This window comes from Mustela erminea, chromosome 3 (assembly GCF_009829155.1).
Source record: "Mustela erminea isolate mMusErm1 chromosome 3, mMusErm1.Pri, whole genome shotgun sequence".
In the NCBI taxonomy this organism is placed as follows: domain Eukaryota; kingdom Metazoa; phylum Chordata; class Mammalia; order Carnivora; family Mustelidae; genus Mustela; species Mustela erminea.
In genome coordinates this window covers 12,599,630-12,622,462 of record NC_045616.1, presented here as the reverse complement: position 1 = coordinate 12,622,462, position 22,833 = coordinate 12,599,630, and the positions used below count along the sequence as shown (strand labels likewise).

The following is a 22,833-nucleotide window of genomic DNA, read 5'->3' as shown; positions in this document are numbered from 1 at the left end:
AGTAGGACCCCAAAATATTAGCACACTAATGCAAATGATTACAGAAAACTAACTTTTTCTGAATATCATACATGGTATGTTAACAAGACTATAATTTTTTAAAAGTTTTTACTTTAATTCTGCTTGTTAATATAATGTTGTATTACTTTCAGGTGTACAATACAGTGATTGAACAATTCATACATCACCAGGTACTCATCACAAGTGCTTTCCTTAGTCCCCATCACCTTTTCGCCCATCCCATCAATCCTCTCCCCTCTGATAACCATCAATTTGTTCTCTATAATTAAGTGTCTCATTTGGTTTGTCTCTCTTTATTCCACCTTTGCTCATTTGTTTCTTAAATTCCACATGCAAGTGAAATCATATGATATTTGTCTTTCTCTGACTGACCTATTTCACTTAGCATTTTTTAAAGTTTTTTGTTGTGTTATTTAAAAAATTTTTTTAAAGTTTTTATTTAAAGTCTAGTTAGTTAACATAGAGGGTACTATTAGTTTTACACATACAATATAGTGATTCAATACTTCCATACAACAGTAGTCGGTGCTCATCATAGCAAGTGACCTTCTTCATCCCCATCACCTGTTTAACTCATTCCCCCATCACACCCCCCTCTGGTAACCACCAGTTTATTCTCTAGAATTAAGAGTGTTTTTCAATTAGCAATAATCGCGCCTCGGATAAACCTCATTGGCTACGATACTGCCACAGTGCAAGGCTTTTAAGAGTGTTTTTTAGTTTGTCTTTTTTTCCCCTTTGCTCACTTGTTTCGTTTCTTAAATTCCTCATATGAGTGAAATCGTATGATGTTTGTCTTTCTCTGACTGACATAAGTCTGAAATAATTCCCTTAGCATTATACTCTCTAGCTCCATCCATGTCATTGCAAATGGCAAGAGTTCATCTTTTATGGCTGAGTAATATTCCATTTTACATATATACCACCTCTTCTTTATCCATTCATCAGCTGCTTCCATATCTTGGCTATCGTAAATAATGCTGCAATAAACATGGCAATGCGTGTATCCCTTTGACTTAGTCTTCTTGTATTCTTCAGCTCAGTACTCAGTAATGCAAATGCTGGGTCATAGGGTAGCTCTATTTTTAAGTTTTTAAGGAACCTCCACACTGTTTTCCAGAGTAGTGTACCAGTTTGCATTCCCAACAACAGTGTAAGAGGTTTCCCCTTTCTCTGCATCCTTGCCAACACCTGTTCTTTCCTGTGTTGTTCATTTCAGCCATTCTGACCGTTGTGAAGTAGTATCTCCCTGTAGTTTTGATTTGCATTTCACGGATGATAACTCATGTGGAGCATTTTTTCATGTGTCTGTTAACCATCTGTATGTCCCCTTTGGAAAAATGTCTCTTCGTGTCTTCTGACCATTATTTGTTTTTGGGGGTGTTGAGTTTTATAAGTTCTTTATAGATTTTGGATACTAATCTTTTATCAGATATGTCATTTGCAAATACCTTCTCCCATTCAGTAGATTGCCTTTTAGTTTTGTTGATTATTTCCTTCTGATAAGAAGGTTCTTATCAGGATGAAATCCCAGTAGTTTATTTTTGCTTTTGTTTCCCTTGCCTCCAGAAACATGTCTACTAAGAAGTTGTTGTGGTCGATGTCAAAGAAGGTGCTGCGTGTGTTCTCCTCTAGGATTTTGATGGCTTTCTGTCTCAAATTTAGGTTTTTCATCCATTTTGAGTTCATTTTCGTGTGTGGTTTAAGAAAATAGTCCAGTTTTCCAACACCATGTGTAAAGACACTCTCTTTCCTGCTTTGTGGAAGATTAATTGACCACATAGGTGTGGGTCAGCAGTTGGTGACTGAACTTAATCTCCAGCCTCTCTTCACTCTCTGAGTTCAAGGGTAGATGGACAGGGGCTAAACTTCAACCTTTTAATCACATACTTGGTTCCCCAGAAAACCAGCTCCCTTTAGGGGGCTTTCCAGAAGTCATTTCATTAACATAAATGAGGTGTGATTGAAAGGGGCTTGTTATGAATATCAAAAGACATCCTGATAGCTCTTATCACTTAGGAAATTTTAAGGGTTTTTAGAGTTCTGTGCCAGAATCTATGTGGACGACCATATACTTTGCATTAATCATAATATCACACCTATCTTGTATTTTTCCTGACTCAGTCCTGGAGTCAACCACTTCTCAAAGGAGACTTGGTTCCTTTTAGTGGAAAATAGTGATAAAAACTCAGTTCTGAGGGTGCCTGGGTGGCTCAGGGGGTTAAAGCCTCTGCCTTCCGCTCAGGTCATGATCTCAGGGTCCTGTGATTGAGCCCCACATCGCAGCCCTGCATTTCATCCGGCTCTCTGCTCAGGAGGCCTGCTTCCTCTCTCTCTCTCTCTGCCTGCCTCTCTGCCTACTTGTGATCTCTGTCTCTCAAATAAATAAATAAAATCTTTGAAAAAAAAAACAACTCAGTTTTGGATGCTAATTGTGTTCATTGGTACTGGAGTGTTATTGTTCTTATGCTGTCAAAACTGACAGAGCCAGGAACCTTATATGTGCACACATAAATCTATCTACCTATTTTGCAGGTGTGTGCATATGCTCCATCTACCCATACATTGTAAAAACCATGAGTTCACAGAGTTACTCTTTCATTTTCTTCTTTCCACTTTCTGTAGTTCTGTATTTCATTTCTGACTGAAAAACCTCTCGGCAGACGTAGGGAATTTTCTTATTTGCCCAATCCCTTGTTAATCAATTCTTGTCATTATTCATCCTTATCATGATTCATTTTAAAGTTCACCTGGTTGCTGTGGCCCCATCAGTTTCGGAGCACATCTGAACACAAGATGTTCCAACCCTGGAACTTCTCTGCTCCAGCCCTGTAATCAGCCATTTCTCCAAGTTCATCTCAGTGGGAAATGACATTTAAAACTGGGATCTAGGGGCGCCTGGGTGGCTCAGTGGGTTAAGCCGCTGCCTTCGGCTCAGGTCATGATCTCAGGGTCCTGGGATCGAGTCCCGCATCGGGCTCTCTACTCAGCAGGGAGCCTGCTTCCTCCTCTCTCTCTCTCTGCCTGCCTCTCTGCCTACTTGTGATCTCTCTCTGTCAAATATATAAATAAAATCTTAAAAAAAATAAAAATAAATAAAAATTAAAAAAAAAAAACTGGGATCTAAGCCCTAAGTGAACTCCCTACTTATGAGGTGTCATTGCTTCCAGACATTTTGGAGCTAGAATACGTATAAATATTGCATGGAGCACTGGGTGTGGTGCATAAACAATGAATCTTGGAACACTGAAAAAATAAAATTAAATTTAAAAAAAGAAAAAAAAAACCAGATTAAAAAAAAGTATTTAAAAACACAGGTTAACTGATACCTCTTATCCACTCCGGTAAGGTTTCCCACCATCTCTCCCCTATTCTAGTTTCTTTCTGGTCTCCCACAGTACACACTGTGGCTCCCAACAACATGAACTTATTGTTCCTCCTTTGCTTACTCCTACCATACACACAAATGAGCTTTGGAATTCCCTCTACTCATTAAAGAAAATTATATAATATATATGCATACACCTATAGGCAAAATTTCTTTTTTTCTTTTTTCTTTTTCTTTTTTTCTTTTCTCTTTTTTTTTTTTTTTTTGTCTCTTCTGTGCAGTCTTTATCCTTTGCTGACATTTTGGTGATGTTTCCTCCACTCTAGAGGAAGTGGGAGAGCAAATCCCAGCCAGGGATCCGGGAAGCTGCCAAAGAACCTTGCCAGAGCAGGCAAGAGAGTGCCTCACCACAGGCCCAGGGTGGGATCCGAGGGCTCATAGGGCTGTAACCAGGTATCAAGCTCATCCTCTTCAAGGATGCGTGTCCTTCTGACAGGCAATGGGCAGATGGTGAGGGGATCTGGGTGTTCACTACCGTCGTGAGATCTGGGTCTGAAATACGCACAGAGCGTCTCTGAGAAGGTGTCTGTGAAGGTGAAGATGTGGGAGCCATCTGACACGTTGAAGAAGGACAGTTTTCCTGCCTCCCAATCCAGGAAGATGCCCACACGCCGCGGCGGCACACGCAGGGTGAGTGCAATGCGATGTGGGTCCAGGATGAAGTACTCGCAACGGTTCCACAGCCCCAGCACCCAGTAGCCGTTGGCTGGGCTTAGGTGCACCTGCCCTGTGCGCGGCACGGAGGCCAGACACACACCCAGGAACCAGCGGCTGCGCCTGCCCACATGCACTTCCCAGTAGTGCCGCCCAGCACAGAAGCGCTGATAGCTCAGCACACACGTCTGCTCGGAGAACCGCTGGGGGTCCCCCACCACGGGGTTGAGCTCTGCTCTGCAGGAGGACACGCTCTTGCCATCCTGGGAGACTTCCAGGCTGCGGTGCGCAGAGGCCGGATCAAGGGTTACGTTCACTGTGCAGGGGCGCAGAATTAGTACCTACGAAGGGCGGTTCTGGGCCCTGCTTGCCCCTTCCCGACAGGTAAACCTCTAGCGCTCCTGCTGGTCACCCCCACCCCTGAAACCACCCCTGTGTACCAAAGCAGCTCACAAGGTGCTTCTGAGCACTTCAAAGCCATTGGAAGAATCCTATTTCTTTCCTGAACTCGAAGTTTCCTAACTGCCATACTAGGTGCCATGGAGAGCAGAAATAGAAAACAAGGTAGATTCGTGGGGATGGAGGTGGGCTCCTTTCCCCCCAGTTCCTGGCCAAGGGGAAGGGGCTCCAGGCTTCAACTCCTCACTAATGGCACCACCCTATGTGACCTTGAGATCATCATGTGAGCTCTGAGCCTCAGTTTTATAGCAATGTTAGGATTTTAAAACTGAAAGGGACCTCTGAGATCATCCAGTCCAGTGCCCTGCTCTCCAATACCCCACCCCTCAAAGCACACCCACTTGATAGAGGAGAACCCCAAGGATCTCTTCTGTCCAATGAGAGGTTCCTACAAACTAGCCCTAACAGTCTTCCTACCAGATGGAAACAAACCTAGTAAAACCCAGAAAATAATGTGCTTTTAGGAGATGTGTGTACACAAAAAAGCGCATGTGTGAGTATAATCAGATGTGTGCATGCAAGTATGTATGTGTATACATGTAGGCATACATGTTGTGTTGTATATGTGCAAAAGTAGGCTTCTGTGTTTGTGTGTGTAGGCTCCATACTTGACTCCTGGGCAGATCCTTCCTCCAATCTCAGATCTTTCCACCTCCCTTCTGTTAAAGATCCAACAAACCCCAGTCACAAGGTCACAGTTCCTTGACTTCAGTTACCTGCATATTGCTGGGCTGCTCTCCACTCTGAAACCAAACAGAAAGAAAAAAAGAGACTCAAAGATCTGGGTCAGTAACTCTGCAAACTTGAGGGAGGTTCAAAATGCATGAAGGATGCTACAAACCCAATGATCTCATTCCCCCCATGACAGCTAGTTGGAGTCCGGAATGGTCTGGGCTCACAATGGCATTTCTCTGGGAATTCAGGATTAGGAAAGGGCTAGTATCAGTGCTGGGTTATACTAAATCTGCATGCAATCTAACCTTGTACTGAAAAAGGCAGGAGAACAAAGCGTGTGGGCAGAGAACCAAGGCAAGTTATTGGGGTGCCTTTAAGATTGCACAAGAAGTTTTAATCTCTGACCAGCAGGTTCAGTCTGAGGAAGCCTGGATGAGCATGGCTCCTGTCCTAAAATGTCTTTAGGTACCCTGTTTTTCCTCCTTTCTTAACATAAACCATTCTGGATGGAGTTCTGTTTTATTTTATCTTATTCAACTTTATAACAAAGAGATCAACAAGTCACAAAATAGCAAAAGTAAAAGAAGTTTTCAGAGCTCCATAAATTTACAGCAGAGCCCTTAAACCCTGGGTCTACATCAGAATAACTAGTAGAACTTTTAAAAACATATAACTCTTGCATAGAATAACTCAATTCTATAAAGATGTTGACTCTTTCTAAATTCATCTGTAAATTCAAAGGAATCCCATGCAAAACTGCTTTTGGATTTTTTAAAAGGAATTTTGTAAACGTATTCTAAAATTTAAAATGGACCTAAAAAGATCCATTCATTTTTAAAAGGAAGCAGAAATGCAGGAAAACTTGTACTTTGGGGTACTATAAAAGCCCTAACATAAAAGACCTCAACGTGAGACAGGAATCCATCAGAATCCTAGAGGAGAACATAGGCAGTAATCTCTTCGATATCAGCCACAGCAACTTCTTTCAAGATATGTCTCCAAAGGCAAAGGAAACAAAAGCAAAAATAAACTTTCGGGACTTCATAAAAATCAAAAGCTTCTGCACAGCAAAGGAAACAGTCAAAAAAACAAAGAGGCAACCCACGGAATGGGAGAAGATATTTGCAAATGACAGTACAGACAAAAGGTTGATATCCAGAATCTATAATGAACTCCTCAAACTCAACACACCCGAAACAGGCAAACATATCAAAAAAAATGGGCAGAAGATATGAACAGACACTTCTCTAATGAAGACATACAAATGGCTATCAGACACATGAAAAAATGTTCATCATCATTAGCCCTCAGGGAGATTCAAATTAAAACCACATTGAGATATCACCTTACACCAGTTAGAATGGCCAAAATTAGCAAGACAGGAAACAACATGTGTTGGAGAGGATGTGGAGAAAGGGGAACCCTCTTACACTGTTGGTGGGAATGCAAGTTGGTGCAGCCCCTTTGGAGAACAGTGTGGAGATTCTCAAGAAATTAAAAACAGAGCTTCCCTAGGACCCTGCAATTGCACTCCTGGGTATTTACCCCAAGGATACAGATGTGAAAAGAAGGGCCATCTGTACCCCAATGTTTATAGCAGCAATGGCCACGGTCGCCAAATTATGGAAGGAACCAAGATGCCCTTCAACGGACGAATGGATAAGGAAGATGTGGTCCATATACACTATGGAGTATTATGCCTCCATCAGAAAGGACGAATACCCAACTTTTGTAGCAATATGGACGGGACTGGAAGAGATTATGCTGAGTGAAATAAGTTAAGCAGAGAGAGTCAATTATCATATGGTTTCACTTATTTGTGGAGCATAACAAATATCATGGAGGACAAGGGGTGTTAGAGAGGAGAAGGGAGTTGGGGTAAATTGGAAGGGGAGGTGAATCACGAGAGACTATGGACTCTGAAAAACAATCTGAGGGGTTTGAAGTGGCGGGGGGGTGGGAGGTTGGGGTACCAGGTGGTGGGTATTTTAGAGGGCACGGATTGCATGGAGCACTGGGTGTGGTGAAGAAATAATGAATACTGTTTTTCTGAAAATAAATAAATTGAAAAAATTTTTTAAAAAAAGCCCTAACAGTGAAAACAATGAAGTAATAGGTGGTCCACCGATAGACCCATCTACACATGAGAACCAAATATGAACTAAAGGCAATACCCACATCGATGGGGAAATCATGGTTGGTGTAGTAGATGGCACTGGGAAAACTGACTCACTATATGAAGAAAAACAGCTGTATTCTCACCTGGCACCAAATAAGATGGCAAATTTCAGGTGGTTTAAAGACATACACATAAGACATGTAAAGTCAACAGAAGAAAGTGGAAGAGAATATCTTTATGACCTACATGTTAGGAAGGTTTTCTTCAACAGAACTTCAAAAACATATGCCATAAGGTACAAATTTGATGCATATGTATCTGTATAAGGATATTAATCCTCATTGGTATTAAACACTGTGAATTCCTTCTTCTAGTCTGTCACCTGCTATTAGCTACATCCTTGGTTTCCCACTGAAAAGAAACCATTAATTTTGATAAAATTGAATTCATTAAATTTTTACCTAATGACTTGTGTTTTTGAGACTTTGTTGGTGTGTATTTATGTATATCTATATATCTGTAAATATATAAGACATACATGACACTATATATTGTCATTATGTACATATATATGTCACGTCCCCTTGAATCAATAAAAGAAAGATAGCAACCTCATACTAAAAACAGCCAAAAGGGGCACCTGGGTGGCTCACTTAGTTAAGCTTCTGACTCTTGATCTCAGCTCAGATCTTGACCTCAGGGTCGTAGTTTGAGCCCTGCATTGGGCTCCACATGGGGGCTTGGAGTCTGCTTTTTTAAAAAAATGGCCAAAGGACAAGAATTGGCAATATTTAGGAGAGGAAGCCCCAAAAGTCATCTGGCATATGAAGAGATGCCCAAACTGAGTGTTCAGAGGAGAACAGACTGAAAGCACAATGAGCAATCACTCATCCCCATCGAGTAGCTAACTCAGTAAGTGGTTTATATGGCATGTGGGCACATGGAGTCTCCATGCACTGCCAACGGCAGGATGATGGCACTGCCTCTGGGGGACCTCTCTCTCCCACTTACTGACATATCCCCTACAGGCCAGCAACTCCCTCCCTGGGTATACATCCCAGAGAAATCTCCACATAAAGCCTGAAGGTGACAGATTTGAGGCTGTTCATCCAGTGTTGTGTGTGGTGGTGTGGAGTTAGAGGCAGGCTGGATATCTATTTGAAGAATGTGGCTGGTTAACATGGAGTACACTGCAGCAAGGAGACCGAGACCAGATATGGTAGCAGGGATGGATACCAAAACACAGCGATGAGTGAGAAAAGCAAGGAACAGCACACGACTGTAAACGTCATTTACAGAAACGAAAATGCTTGTGCACAAAGCTGAAATTGACCTTTTGTAAGAATCCATACAAAGTAAACTACACATCAGACTATTTGCTTTATGTAGGGAGTGGGGGAAGCGATAGGGAAAAATATTTTCATATAGAGTAACATGCCCATTCTAGACCCACAAGGATCTAGGTGATTCTGATATGCAACCAAAATTTGCACCAAAGGTTTATAATATGCTTATACCTCAAAACAATATAAAAGTAAATAGAAAGCAAAACTTGAATATAACCTCTAGTAAGTGACATACATTAATACATGCCATTTGCCTGTGGAAGAAGCCAGAATGAAGTACGGCTCATTAGTCAGAATGAGTGACTCTGATGTTGAAATGTAAAGTGGATAATGGGAGGGAGATGAGCTTCACTCACCAGCTTGGCCTTCAGCCCTTCTCCAGTCTGAAGCAGCCATAGAAAAACAGAATTAAAACAGAAGGTCAGTGCTGCTTCCCTACTCCCACATTGCATTTTGCACCCACCCTTGCCCTTCTCCCCTTTCTCCTGCCACCCACATGCTGGCAGGGTTCCAACTTGGGCATCATACCTTGTTGGCAAATGAGAAATCAGATGCTAAAAGGTGGACAAGAAGAAATAACCTGAAGTGGGGTCACTTACCAAGTTCTGTCTGAAGCTTTCCTGTAAGCAAAACACAGAAAACATCAGTGTTTGGGGGAGGGGAACCACCATCCCAAGGTAGTTAGGTCCCTGGGACGAGGTTCCTTACTCTTCAACCACTGTTCACCCCAGTCCCATCTTAGTCTCTGTACCACCCATCTGTATGATTCATATGCCTCATTCTATTCTTTGCTCTAAGACAGAAATCTGCACAGGGCTAGAAAAGGAAAACAGGTCATGGTACTGAGAGGTCTCTTCCCGGGGCTCAAGTCTAGTTTGAAAGGCTACTGTTCATCTGCCCTGAAATCAGAAACTTTTCCTGAGGAGGAGGTCCTTCATGAATCCAGGCACTGAGCCTATGTAAACCTCAGGGTCACTGACTGGGCACATTATTTAAAGGACTGGGAGGACATCACACTTAATTATTTCCTCATCACACTCAATTATTTCCTGGCCAGATGTTAAGACTTTGATATTTTGCCACTAGGAATGCATTCCTTTGAATCACCACTTTCTGTCTTTTTAAATTTATTTTTTGATGATTATTTATTTGAAAGAGAGAGAGAGATAGTGAGAGAGCACGAGGAGGGGAGAGAGGGAGAAGCACCCTCCCCACTGAGCAGGGATCCTGATGTGGGATTCAATCCCAACACCCTGGGATCATGACCTGAGCCCAAGGCAGATGTTTAACCAACTGAGCCACCCAGGTGCCCCTCTTATGTCTTGTTTTAAAAGTAATTCATTCTGACTAGAGACTTGGGAAGATAGTGAAGTAGGAGGACCCTGAGTTCACCTCCTCCATTGTTTTCAACTAGCTATCACCCACATCCAAGACTGGCAGAGAGATCTGAAGATTGGCAGAAAAAAATTCCATAACTAAATATAGAGACAAGACTGCATCTGAAAGGTGAGGATGTTCAGAAAAGTGGAGAGAGCAGGGAAATGGGCCCTCACACCAGGAGCTCACACAGGAAAGACTGATCTCCATAACACTTCGACTTAAAAACCAGAGGGGCTGGATTCTGTGAGTTTATAATACCAGTGGGACTTGAAGTCTGGTGCTTTAAAAGTCAGCTGACATAGCACTGGGTGAGCCCAGAGGGCAAGTGATAGCTGGCTTTAAGGAGACAGCAGCCCACACAGAAAGGGAACACAAAAATGGCAGTATTCACAACACTGGGAGCAAATGGAAGATTTGTTCATAATGATTTTGGAGCATTTTAAGGGACTTCAAAAATGAGGGAGTTGGCAGGCACTATTTCTCTCTCCTGAGCCCCCAGCACAAACACAGAGCCAACTGTAGGAGATTGGGGCTGCATAGACACTTCCTACCTAACCCATTAGTAGTGTGCCATGCCTACAAGTTCTTCTGAGGACTATCCCACAATAAGCCTGCTAGCTTTGACCATGGGCTCAGAGGAAATATATATCTTTAATTTTAAAAAAGATTTTATTTATTTATTTGACAGAGACACAGTGAGAGAGGGAACACAAGCAGGGGGAGTGGGAGAGGGAGAAGCAGGCTTCTGATTGAGTAGGGAGCCTGATGCAGGGCTCAATCCCAGGGTCCTGGGATCATGACCTGAACTGAAGGCAGACGCTTAACAACTGAGCCACCCAGGTGCCCCGAGGGGGAATATTGTTAAAGCCACATGACCCCCAGCCATGCACCCCCAAGCAGCACCATGCACCGGCCCCAGCTGCACCCAGCCATTCTTGTGTTCTGCAGCCAGTCTCACGGCCCAGCAACTCCAGCAAACAACCACCAGCCACCGCAGTGCTTCAGGGGGTCCAACATAGGGCCAGTGGCCCACTGCAAGTTTTGCTAATACTGTAGCCCCGCTCCTAAGTTCCCCAGCAGGCACACTCCATCAGAGCTGACCTTCCTGGGTCCTACTAACACCACAGAGAGCAAGCACAGCCCACAACAGCCAATAGGCAGAGGGCCACTGCAAATGACCACACTAAAAGGAAAAGTGATTCAAACACAACAGCAGGGTATAAGCAACACACATAAGATATTCTCCTGACTTTCATAACAGACAGAAACACACACAGAGAGGCAGACAAAATGAGGAGACAGAGAAATTTATCACAAATGAAAGAACAGGCCAAGGCCAAGGCAGAGATCTAAGCAAAACACATAAAAGTAACATGTCTGACCAAACATTTAAAGCAATGATTCTAAGGAACTCACTGGACTTGAGAAAAGACTGAAAAGACTGAGAAAAAACTGAAAGACATGAATGAGACCTTTAACACAGAGATAAGGAAAAACATAGCAGAGATAAAGGGCATAATAAGTGAAATGAAAACATGTTTGATGGAATGAACAGCAGGCTGAAAGATGCCAAAGAATGAATTAGTGACCTAGAAGATAGAGTAATGGAAAGCCAATAAGCTGAACAAAAGAGAGAGAAAAGTATTGTGCAAAATGAAAACAGACTTAGGGAACTCAGTGACAGCATCGAATGTAGTAACATTCATATTATAGGAGTCCCAGAACAGAAAGAGAGAGAAGAGGGGGCAGAAAATTTATTTAAATAAATAACAGCTGAAAACTTCCCTAATCTGGGGATGAGAACAGATATGCAGTCCAGGAGATACAGAGAACTCCCTTCAAAATCAGTAAGAGCAGACCCAACCAAGACACAGTAATTAAATTTACAAAATATATTATAAAGAAAAAATTTTCAAAGCAGCAAGACAAAAGAAGCCAATAACTTAGAAGAGAAAATCAATAAGACTATCGGGACATTTTTTAACAGAAGCTTTGCAAGCCATGATATACTCAAAGTGCTAAGTGGAAAAGATCTGTAGCCAAGAATACCCTATCCAGCAAGACTATCATTCAGAACAGAAGGAGAGAAAAAGACCTACCCAGAGAAATGAAAATTAAAGGATGTCATGATTACTAAACAAGCTCTGCAAGAATTATTAAAATAGACTCTTAAACAATGAATCTTGGGAGGCAACTCATGGAATGGGAGAAGATATTTGCAAATGACAGTACAGACAAAAGGTTGATATCCAGAATCTATAATGAACTCCTCAAACTAAACACACACAAAACAGACAATCATATCAAAAAATGGACAGAAGATAAGGGCAGACACTTCTCCAATAAAGACATACAAATGGCTATCAGACACATGAAAAAATGTTCATCATCACTAGCCATCAGGGAGATTCAAATTAAAACTACATTGAGATATCACCTTACACCAGTTAGAATGGCCAAAATTAGCAAGACAGGAAACAACGTGTGTTGGAGAGGATGTGGAGAAAGGAGAACCCTCTTCCACTGTTGGTGGGAATGCAAGCTGGTGCAGCCTCTTTGGAGAACAGTGTGGAGATTCCTCAAGAAATTAAAAATAGAGCTTCCCTAGGACCCTGGAATTGCACTCCTGGGTATTTACCCCAAAGATACAGATGTCGTGAAAAGAAGGGCCATCTGTACCCCAATGTTTATAGCAGCAATGGCCACGGTCGCCAAACTGTGGAAAGAACCAAGACGCCCTTCAACGGACGAATGGATAAGGAAGATGTGGTCCATATACACTATGGAGTATTATGCCTCCATCAGAAAGGACGAACACCCAACTTTTGTAGCAACATGGACAGGACTGGAAGAGATTATGCTGAGTGAAATAAGTCAAGCAGAGAGAGTCAACTATCATATGGTTTCACTTATTTGTGGAGCATAACAAAAAGCATGGAGGACATGGGGAGTTAGAAGGGAGTTGGGGTAAATTGGAAAGGGAGGTGAATCATGAGAGACTATGGACTCTGAAAAACAATCTGAGGGGTTTGAAGTGGCAGCGGGGTGGGAGGTTGGGGTACCAGGTGGTGGGTATTTTAGAGGGCACGGATTGCATGGAGCACTGGGTGTGGTGAAAAAATAATGATACTGTTATGCTGAAAATAAATAAATGAAACAAAACAATGAATCTTGGAACACTGAAAAAAATAAAATAAAAATTTAAAAAAAGAACTTAAGAACAACACCTTTAGAAGAGCTTTTCTTTTTTTTGCAATAATGAAGTATTTTAAATCAGAAAAAAAAACAAAATAGACTCTTGAGGAAGTGGTATATATATAATGGAATATTACTCAGGCATAAAAAGAATGAAATCTTGCCATTTGCAAGATATAGATGGACATTGATGGAGCTAGAGAGTATTATGTGAAGCAAAGTAAGTCAGCCAGAGAAAGACAAATACCATATGATCTCACTAATCTGTGGAATTCAAGAAAGAAAACAAAGGAGTAAAGGGGGATAAAGAGGGAGAGGCAAACCAAGAAACAGGTCTTAACTACAGAGAAAAAACTATGGCTACCAGAGGGGAAGTGGGTGGGAGATGGGTTAAATACATGATTAGGATTAAGGAGGGCATTTGTTGTGATGAGCACTGGGAGGTATATGGAATTGTTGAATCACTATGTTGTTCACCTGAAACTAACATTCCAGTGTATGTTAACTGACTGGAATGCCAATAAAAACAACAACAAAGACACAGGGTGACAAAATGGGTTAAAAAAAAATAAGACCATCTATATGCTGCCACAAGAGACCCATTTTAGGGGTGCCAGCATGGCTCAGTCCATTAAGCATCTGCCTTTGCTCAGGTCATGATCCCAGGGTCCTGGGATCGAGCCCTGCATTGGTGTCCCTGATCAGTGGGGAGCCTGCCTTTCCTTCTCCCTCTGCCCACCCATGCTCTCTCTCACTCATTCCTCTCTTTTTTTAAAAAAGAGAGACCCATTTTAGATCTAACACACCCGAGACTGAAAGTGAGAGGATAGAGAAACATGTGTCATTCAAATGGATGTCAAAAGAGAGCAAGAGTAGCAATTATATTGAGTGAAACAAATTTAAAAGAAAGACTGTAAAAATTTATTTAGAAGGACACTATATGATAATAAAGGGAATGATCCAACAAGAAAATATAACAATTGTAAATACTTGTATACCCCAAATGGGAGCACCCAAATACATAAAACAGTTTGATAATGAACATAAAGGAACTAATCAGTAATAATACAATAATAGTAGGGGACTTTACTACCCTACTTACAGTGATGGACAGATCATCAAAACAGAAAATCAATAAGAAAACAACAACTTTGAGGGGAGACAAGATGACGGGGAAGTAAGAGGAGGCACCTTTTCAACCTGTACCCTAAAGTGAGCTGATTACCTACCAAAGAACTCCAATCACCCAGGAAATCAGCCTGAGATCATAATTATACACATCTGGATCTCTACAGGGGCAGAAGATGCCAGTGGGCAGGTAAAGTGGTGTGGGAACGGCGGACTGATATCGGAAGATAAACAAAAGGGGGAGGGAGCCACCAGAGGCTACTGGTAGGAAAGTAATACCCCCAATACAAGCGAGAGTGCCCTGCATCTGGGGACCAGCATTAACTTGGAGACTGGTTGAAAGCATTCCAAAAGAGCAAAGGATCACACTGTGGGGGGTGGGGGGAGATTGTGGGAATCGGGTTGGCTAGGGACAGGGGCTTAAGTCCTGGTTCCCAGGACAGCCTCCCCTGGCGCTGAGCCAGAGAGAGTGCGGCGGAGAAACCAGGTCTTTGTCCCTAAGCCGCCAGCGCGCCCGAGAACTCGTGGGGTCCGGCTCCTGTGAGGGGCTGGGAGACATGCCAGATGGCAGAATGCGCGAGCCCTGCAATAGAGCCTGAGATGGGCGTGCCCCTCATCCTCCCCTGAGAAAGGTACAAAGGCCCAGCTGGCGCCCTTTGATGTGCGCCATTGTTTCAGAGCCTAAGACGCATGCACCAAACTCTCCCCTGAGGCCCAGCCTGGTGCTTTTGGACCTGCACCCCATTCTCAGAGCCTGAGACCCACGCGCAACCCACAGCCTCCCCTGAAAGAGGTGTGGGCAAGCTGGGCGCTCTTAGACCCAGAAAGACCAGGCACTCCCAGCCCAGGCCAGCAGGAAAATCTCAATGTGCGATTGCTGTTTGGAACCTCTCTGGCGGTCTGGAGCTGCCCAGATAGCTGCCACAGCCATGGCTTTGGGTACAAGCAAAAGATTTTGCGACCCCAGGGACCGGGACTCGGAATCTCCTCTGCCAGCGACCAAGGGGGAACTTATTTGGGCTCTGCAGCCAGACTGAGGCTTCTCTCTGAGAGGGAGGTCAGGGTGCAGTTGTTTTCCTCTAAAACTACAAAAACCATCAAAAGCGGTCAAGGTGAGAGAAAAAAAAAAGTGAACAAACATAAAAACTGCCAGAGAACAAAAGCCTGAAAAAAACCAGTTTCCTCAGAGTCCACCCCCTTGAGGGGGGTGGGAGGACTTAAATCAGGGAACATCATTGACTGAAAAACCACTTGGCAGGCCCCTCCCCCAGAAAACAAACCAAGAAAGAAAAAAAAAAAACAAGGATGACAAGAGAACAAAAACCACTACTTCATAGGAAAACTTTTATTATTTACTTGTTCCCACTACTCTGGTTCATTTTTTTTAAATATATAGATAATTATTTTAACCTATTTACCACCACAGTGAGCTGTCCAGTACATCAAATTCCATAATAAACTTCTAACCTGAACTTTTTGATACATACACTTATGTTTTTCTTTCGTATTTCTATTTTTTGAATTTATCTTTTTAAATTTTAGTTTAGTTTAGTCTAGTTTATTCCTTTTTATTTTCATTTGCCAATATTCATAGAGAGTTAAACTTCAAAGTAATACCCTCTTCCCAATCAATAGTACCCCTATAGGTAAACCAATTTTTAATCCCCCTTTATCTTGGGAAAGTTGAGTCCTTTAACAAAGATATCAAGATACATCCAGGAAGAATCAAAACAACCTTCCTCGCCCACACTGAGAATTTATAACCACTCTCCCATCTTTTTCTTCCACCAGTGTTTCTGTGTTTTTGTGTTTGTCCTGATAGTATATAAATCTTACACTTGGGGTTCTTTTTGATGAGATTCTTCCTTTATTTGCACATATATATATATATTTTTCTCTTGTCATGTACTTTTATCAGTCTTTTTGTTTATCTTTTTTTGTCTACTCCATAAATCTTACCTTGGGGCCCATTTGGGCTGAACCTTCTCTTTCATCTTCCCTTTCTTTCCTGTCTCTCTCCCTTTTTTTTTTCTTTTTCTTTTCTTCTGTCTCTCGTTTGGGTGGGGAATTCTGATTACTCAGAAGTGTTCAAAGGTGCACCTTGACTGCACCATGGTCAATACATCCAGCTACATCTGTTCAGTCAACTCTCACCAAAATGACTAGGAGGAGGAATGCCCAACCGAAGAAAATTACAGAGGATGGGTCTTCTGCAACAGAGCTAACAGCTATCAACATAGACAATATGTCGGAAAGAGAATTCAGACTAACAATTATCCAGGCAATAGCTAGGTTGGACATAGCCATGGAAGACCAAACGGAATTGACAAGGGCTGAGCTGAAAGCAACGAGAGATGATGTTCACAATGTTAGGGCAGAGCTTAAAGCTACCAGGGCAGAGGTTCACAATGCTCTCAATGAGTTCCAATCTAATCTAAATTCTGTCAAAGCTAGTGCAACTGAGACAGAAGATAGAATTAGTGATCTGGAGGACAAACAGATAGAGAGAAAGGATCAGGAAAAAGCCTGAAACAAACAGCTTAGAAACCACGAAGACAGAATCAGGGAAATAAATGATGCCATGAAATGTTCCGATGTCAGAATTATTGGAATCCCTGAAGGGAAGGAGAAAGAAAGAAGTCTAGAAGATATAGTGGACCAAGTTCTTCATGAAATTTTCCCAATCTAGCGAATGGAACCAGTGTTCATGTACTAGAGGCCAAGCGGTCTCCACCCAAGAATATAGATTCCGAAAAACATCAAGGCACCTGATAGTCAAACTGAGGAATCAAAACTGTAGGTATAATCTCTTGAAAGCCGCTAGGACAAAGAGGGTCCTTACTTACAGAGGAAAGCCCATCAGAATAACGTCAGACCTGTCCACAGAGACCTGGCAAGCCAGAAAGGGCTGGCAAGATATATTCAGGGCACTGAATGAGAAGAACATGCAGCCAAGAATACTTTGTCCAGCAAGACTGACATTCAAAATGGATGGAGAGATAAAGAGTTTCCAAGACCGGCAAGGCTTAAAATACTATGCAACCACAAAGCCGATACTGCAGGAAATATTAAGGGGGCTTCTTTAAAGGAGGAAAAAGCCCAAGAATAGCCTCGAAGAAATATAGAGACAATCTACAGAAAGAAAGACTTCAGAGGTAACACGATGTCAATAAAAACGAATCTATCAATACTCACTCTCAATGTGAATGGCCTAAATGCACACATAAAACGGCACAGGGCTGCAGATTGGAAAAAACGACAGGACCAATCCATATGTTGTCTACAAGAGACCCATTTGAACCTAAAGATACACCCAGACTGAAAGTGAAGGGATGGAGAAGCATTTTTCATGCCAATGTGCCTCAAAAGAAGGCTGGGGTAGCGATTCTCATATCAGAAAAATTAGATTTTAAACTAAAGACTGTAGTCAGATATATAGAAGGACACTACATAATCCTTAAAGAGACTATCCACCAAGATGATCTAACAATTGTAAATATCTATGCCCCCAATATGGGAGCAGCCAATTACTTAAGAAAACTGTTAATCAAGATAAAGAATCATATTGATATGAATACATTAATAGTAGGACATTTTAACACTCCTCTCTCAGAAATAGACAGATCATTGAAGCAGAAAATCAATAAATAACACGAGCATTGAATGACACACTGGACCAGATGGACCTCATGGATATATACAGAACATTCCACCCTAAAAGGACAGAATACTCATTCTTCTCAAGTGCACATGGAACCTTCTCCAGAATAGACCACATACTGGGTCACAAATCAGGACTCAACCGATACCAAAAGACCGAGATTTTTCCCTCCAAATTCTAAGATCACAATGCTTTGAAACTGGAGCTCAATCACAAGGAAAAATTCCAAAGGAACTCAAACACCTGGAAGCTAAAGACCACCTTGCTTAAGAATGCTTGGATCAACCAGGAGATCAAAGAAGAACTGAAACAATTCATGGAAACCAATGAGAATGAAGACACTTCTGTCCAAAACCTATGGGATACAGCAAAGGCGGTCCTAAGGGGGAAATACATAGCCATCCAAGCCTCCCTCAAAAAAACTGAAAAATACAGAATACACCAGCTGTCCCTGGACCTTAAAGAACTGGAGAATCAACAAAAAAATCAAACCAACTCCACACATAAGAAGGGAAATCATCAAGATTAGAGCTGAGATCAATGAGGTAGAAACCAGAGATACAGTAGAACGAATCAATGAAACTAGAAGCTGGTTTTTTGAAAGAATCAATAAGATCGATAAACCATTGGCCACGCTAATCCAAAAGAAAAGAGAGAAAGCCCAAGTTCATAAAATTATGAATGAAAAGGGAGATCCCACAACTAATACCAAGGAAGTAGAAACAATCATCAGAAGTTATTATCAACAGTTATATGCCAATAAGCTTAGCAACCTAGATGAAATGGATGCATTCCTGGAAAACTATAAACTACCAAAATTGAACCAGGAAGAAATCGACAACCTGAAAAGACTGATATCTAGTAACGAGATTGAAGCAGTGCTCAAAAACCTCCCAAAAAACAAGAGCCCAGGACCTGAGGGATTCCCTGGGGAATTCTACCAAACTTTCAAAGAAGAAATAACACCTATTCTCCTGAAGCTGTTTCAAAAAACTGAAGCAGAAGGAAAACTTCCAGACTCTTCCTATGAAGCCAGCATTACCCTGATCCCCAAACCAGGCAAAGAGCCTACCAAAAAGGAGAATTTCAGACCAATATCACTGATGAATATGGATGCTATGATTCTCAACAAGATCCTAGCCAACAGGATCCAACAGCACATTAAAAAGATTATCCACCATGATCAGGTGGGATTCATCCTTGGGCTACAAGGATGGTTCAACATTCACAAACCAATCAATGTGATAGAACAAATTAATAAGAGAAGAGAGAAGAACCACATGGTCCTCTCAATCGATGCAGAAAAAACATTTGACAAAATGCAGCATCAGTTCCTGATTAAAACACTTCAAAGTATAAGGGATAGAAGGAACATTCCTGAACTTCATCAAATCTATCTACGAAAGACACACAGCAAATATCATCCTCAATGGGAAAAAGCCTGCAGCCTTCCCACTGAGATCAGGAACACGACAAGGATGCCCACTCTCACCACTCTTGTTCAACATAGTATTAGAAGACCTAGCAACAGCAATCAGACAACAAAGAGAAATAAAAGGTATCCAAAATGGCAATGAAGAAGTCAAACTCTCTTCGCAGACGACATGATACTTTATATGGAAAACCCAAAAGACTCCACCCCCAAACTACTAGATCTCATACAGCAATTCAGCAATGTGGCAGGATACAAAGTCAATTTACATAAATCAGTGGCTTTCTTATACATTAACAATGAAAATACAGAAAGGGAAATTAGAGAATCGATTCCATTTACTATAGCACCAAGAACCATAAGATACCTGCGAATAAACCTAACCAAAGAGGTAAAGGATCTGTACTCGAGGAACTACAGAACACTCATGAAAGGAATTGAAGAAGAAACAAAAGGATGGAAGACCATTCCATGCTCTTGGATCGGAAGAATAAACATTGTTAAAATGTCTATACTGCCTAGAGCAATATGTACTTTTAATGCCATTCCAATAAAAATACCACCGGTATTCTTCAAAGAGCTGGACTAAATAATTCAAAAATTTGGATGGAATCAGAAGAGACCCCGAATCGCTAAGGAAATGTTGAAAAACAAAAATAAAACGGGGGGGCATCACGTTACCTGATTTCAAGCTTTACTACAAAGCTGTGATCACCAAGACAGTATGGTACTGGCATAAAAACAGACACATAGACCAGTGGAACAGAGTAGAGAGCCCAGATATGGACCCTCAACTCTATGGTCAATTAACCTTCGACAAAACAGGAAAAAATATACAGTGGAAAAAAGACAGTCTCTTCAATAAATGGTGCTGGGAAAACTGGCAGCTATATGTAGAAGAATGAAACTCGACCATTCTCTTACACCGTACACAAAGATAAACTCAAAATGGATAAAAGACCTCAATGGGAAACAGGAATCCATCAGAATCCTAGAGGAGAACATAGGCAGTAATCTCTTCTGTATCAGCCACAGCAACTTCTTTCAAAATATGTCTCTAAAGGCAAAGGAACCAAAGCGAAGATGAACTTTTGGGACTTCATCAAAATCAAAAGCTTCTGCACAGCAAAGGAAACAGTCAAAAAACCAAAGAGGCAACCCACGGAATGGGAGAAGATATTTGCAAATGACAGTACAGACAAAAGCTTGATATCCAGGATCTATAATGAACTCCTCAAACTCAACACACACAAAACAGATAATCATATCAAAAAATGGGCAGAAGATATGAACAGACACTTCTCCAATGAAAACATACAAACGGCTATCAGACACATGAAAAAATGTTCATCAGCACTAGCCATCAGGGAGATTTAAATTAAAACCACATTGAGATATCACCTTACACCAGTTCGAATGGCCAAAATTAACAAGACAGGAAACAAAATGTGTTGGAGATGATGTGGAGAAAGGGGAACCCTCTTACAGTGTTGGTGAGAATGCAAGTTGGGGCAGCCTCTTTGGAGAACAATGTGCAAATTCCTCAAGAAATTAAAAATAGAGGGAGGAGTCAAGATGGCGGAGAAGTAGCAGGCTGAGATTACCTCAGCTAGCAGGAGATCAGCTAGATAGCTTATCTAAAGATTGCAAACACCTGCAAATCCATCGGGAGATCGAAGAGAAGAAGAACAGCACTACTGGAAACAGAAAAACAACCACTTTCTGAAAGGTAGGACTGGCGGAGTAGTGAATCCAAAGCGACGGGAAGATAGACTCCGGGGGGAGGGGCCGGCTCCCAGCAAATGGCAGAGCAACGGAGCACAAAATCAAGACTTTTAAAAGTCTGTTCCAGTGAGGGTCATGCTCCAGAGGCTAAACCGGGGCGAAGCCCACGCAGAGTCAGCGTGGCCTCAGGTCCCGCAGGGTCACAGAAGGATCGGGGGTGTCTGAGTGTCGCAGAGCTTGTGGGTATTGGAGGGGGAAAGCCGGCTAAGGAGACAGAGCCGACAGTAAGTTCACAGCTCGGTGTTACCTTGAACCAGTCGCAGGCTCGGTGAGCTCGGAGCACCCAAAGGTCAGGCAGACGGGAGTAACTGGGCGCTGTTCTCTGAGGGCGCACTGAAGAGTGGGGCCCCAGGCTCTCGGCTCTTCCCGTCCTCCAGAACTCTACGGAAAGCGCTCAGGGAACAAAAGCTCCTGAAAGCAAACCCGAGCAGATTACTCAGCCCGGCCCCTGGTAAGGGCGGTGCAATTCCGCCTGGGGCAAAGACACTTGAGAATCACTACACCAGGCCCCTCCCCAAGAAGATCAACAAGAAACCCAGCCAAGACCAAGTTCACCTACCAAGGAGTGCGGTTTCAATACCAAGGAGAGCAGAATTCCAGAGGAGGAGAAAGCAAAGCACGGAACTCATGGCTTTCTCCTTGTGATTTTTTTAGTCTTGCAGTTAATTGAATTTTTTTCTTTTTCATTTTTTTTCTCTTATTCAGCTAAAATTTTTTTTTAACTTTTACCTTTTCTTTTTTAACGTTTTTTAACTAGTTTATCTAATATATATATATTTTCTTTTTTATATTTTTCTTTATTCATTTTCTTTTTTAAAATTCTTTTTTTCTTTTCTTTCTTTTTCTTTTCTTTCTTTCTTTCTTTTTGAACCTCTTTTTATCCCCTTTCTCCCCCCTCACGATTTGGGATCTTTTCTGATTTGGTTAAAGCATATTTTCCTGGGGTTGTTGCCACCCTTTTAGTATTTTACTTGCTCCTTCATATACTCCTATCTGGACAAACTGACAAGGAGGAAAAATTCACCACAAAAAAAAGAACAAGAGGCAGTACCGAAGTACAGACATTGGTAATATGTCAGATCTAGAGTTCAGATGACAATTCTCAAGGTTCCAGCCGGGCTTGAAAAAGGCAAGGAAGATATTAGAGAAACCATCTTGGGAGACATAAAACCCTTTCTGGAGAAATAAAAGAACTAAAATCTAACCAAGTTGAAATAAAAAAAGCTATTCATGTGGTGCAATCAAAAATGGAGGCTCTCACTGCTAGGATAAATGAGGCAGAAGAAAGAATTAGTGATATAGAAGACCAAATGACAAAGAATAAGGAAGCTGAGCAAAAGAGGGACAAACAGCTACTGGACCATGAGGGGAGAATTCCAGAGATAAGTGACACCATAAGACGAAACAACATTAGAATAATTGAGATTCCAGAAGAAGAAGAAAGAGAGAGGGGAGCAGAAGGTATACTGGAGAGAATTATTGGGGAGAATTTCCCCAATATGGCAAAGGGAACGAGCATCAAAATTCAGGAGGTTCAGAGAACACCCCTCAAAATCAATAAGATTAGGACCACACCCCATCACCTAATAG

General features: G+C 41.9%; 1 protein-coding gene and 1 pseudogene across 2 annotated transcripts in view; both read right to left on the bottom strand.

The window, feature by feature from the left end:
• Positions 1–640: 640 nt before the first annotated feature.
• LOC116587321 lies at positions 641–723 on the bottom strand (annotated as a pseudogene).
• Positions 724–3,144: 2,421 nt separating this feature from the next.
• Positions 3,145–22,833, bottom strand: part of BTNL9 (butyrophilin like 9) — a 47,534-nt gene continuing 27,845 nt past the window's right edge. The window contains exons 8-11 of one of the 2 annotated variants that reach the window (XM_032335218.1): positions 9,262–9,282; positions 9,019–9,045; positions 5,239–5,265; positions 3,145–4,379 (exon numbers count right to left, since the gene is read on the bottom strand). In XM_032335218.1, the coding sequence (XP_032191109.1) occupies positions 3,754–4,379; positions 5,239–5,265; positions 9,019–9,045; positions 9,262–9,282 (701 nt within the window). In that variant the 3' untranslated portion in view covers positions 3,145–3,753. The remainder of the gene's footprint in view (positions 4,380–5,238; positions 5,266–9,018; positions 9,046–9,261; positions 9,283–22,833) is intronic. The other variant, XM_032335216.1, reaches the window with a different exon arrangement.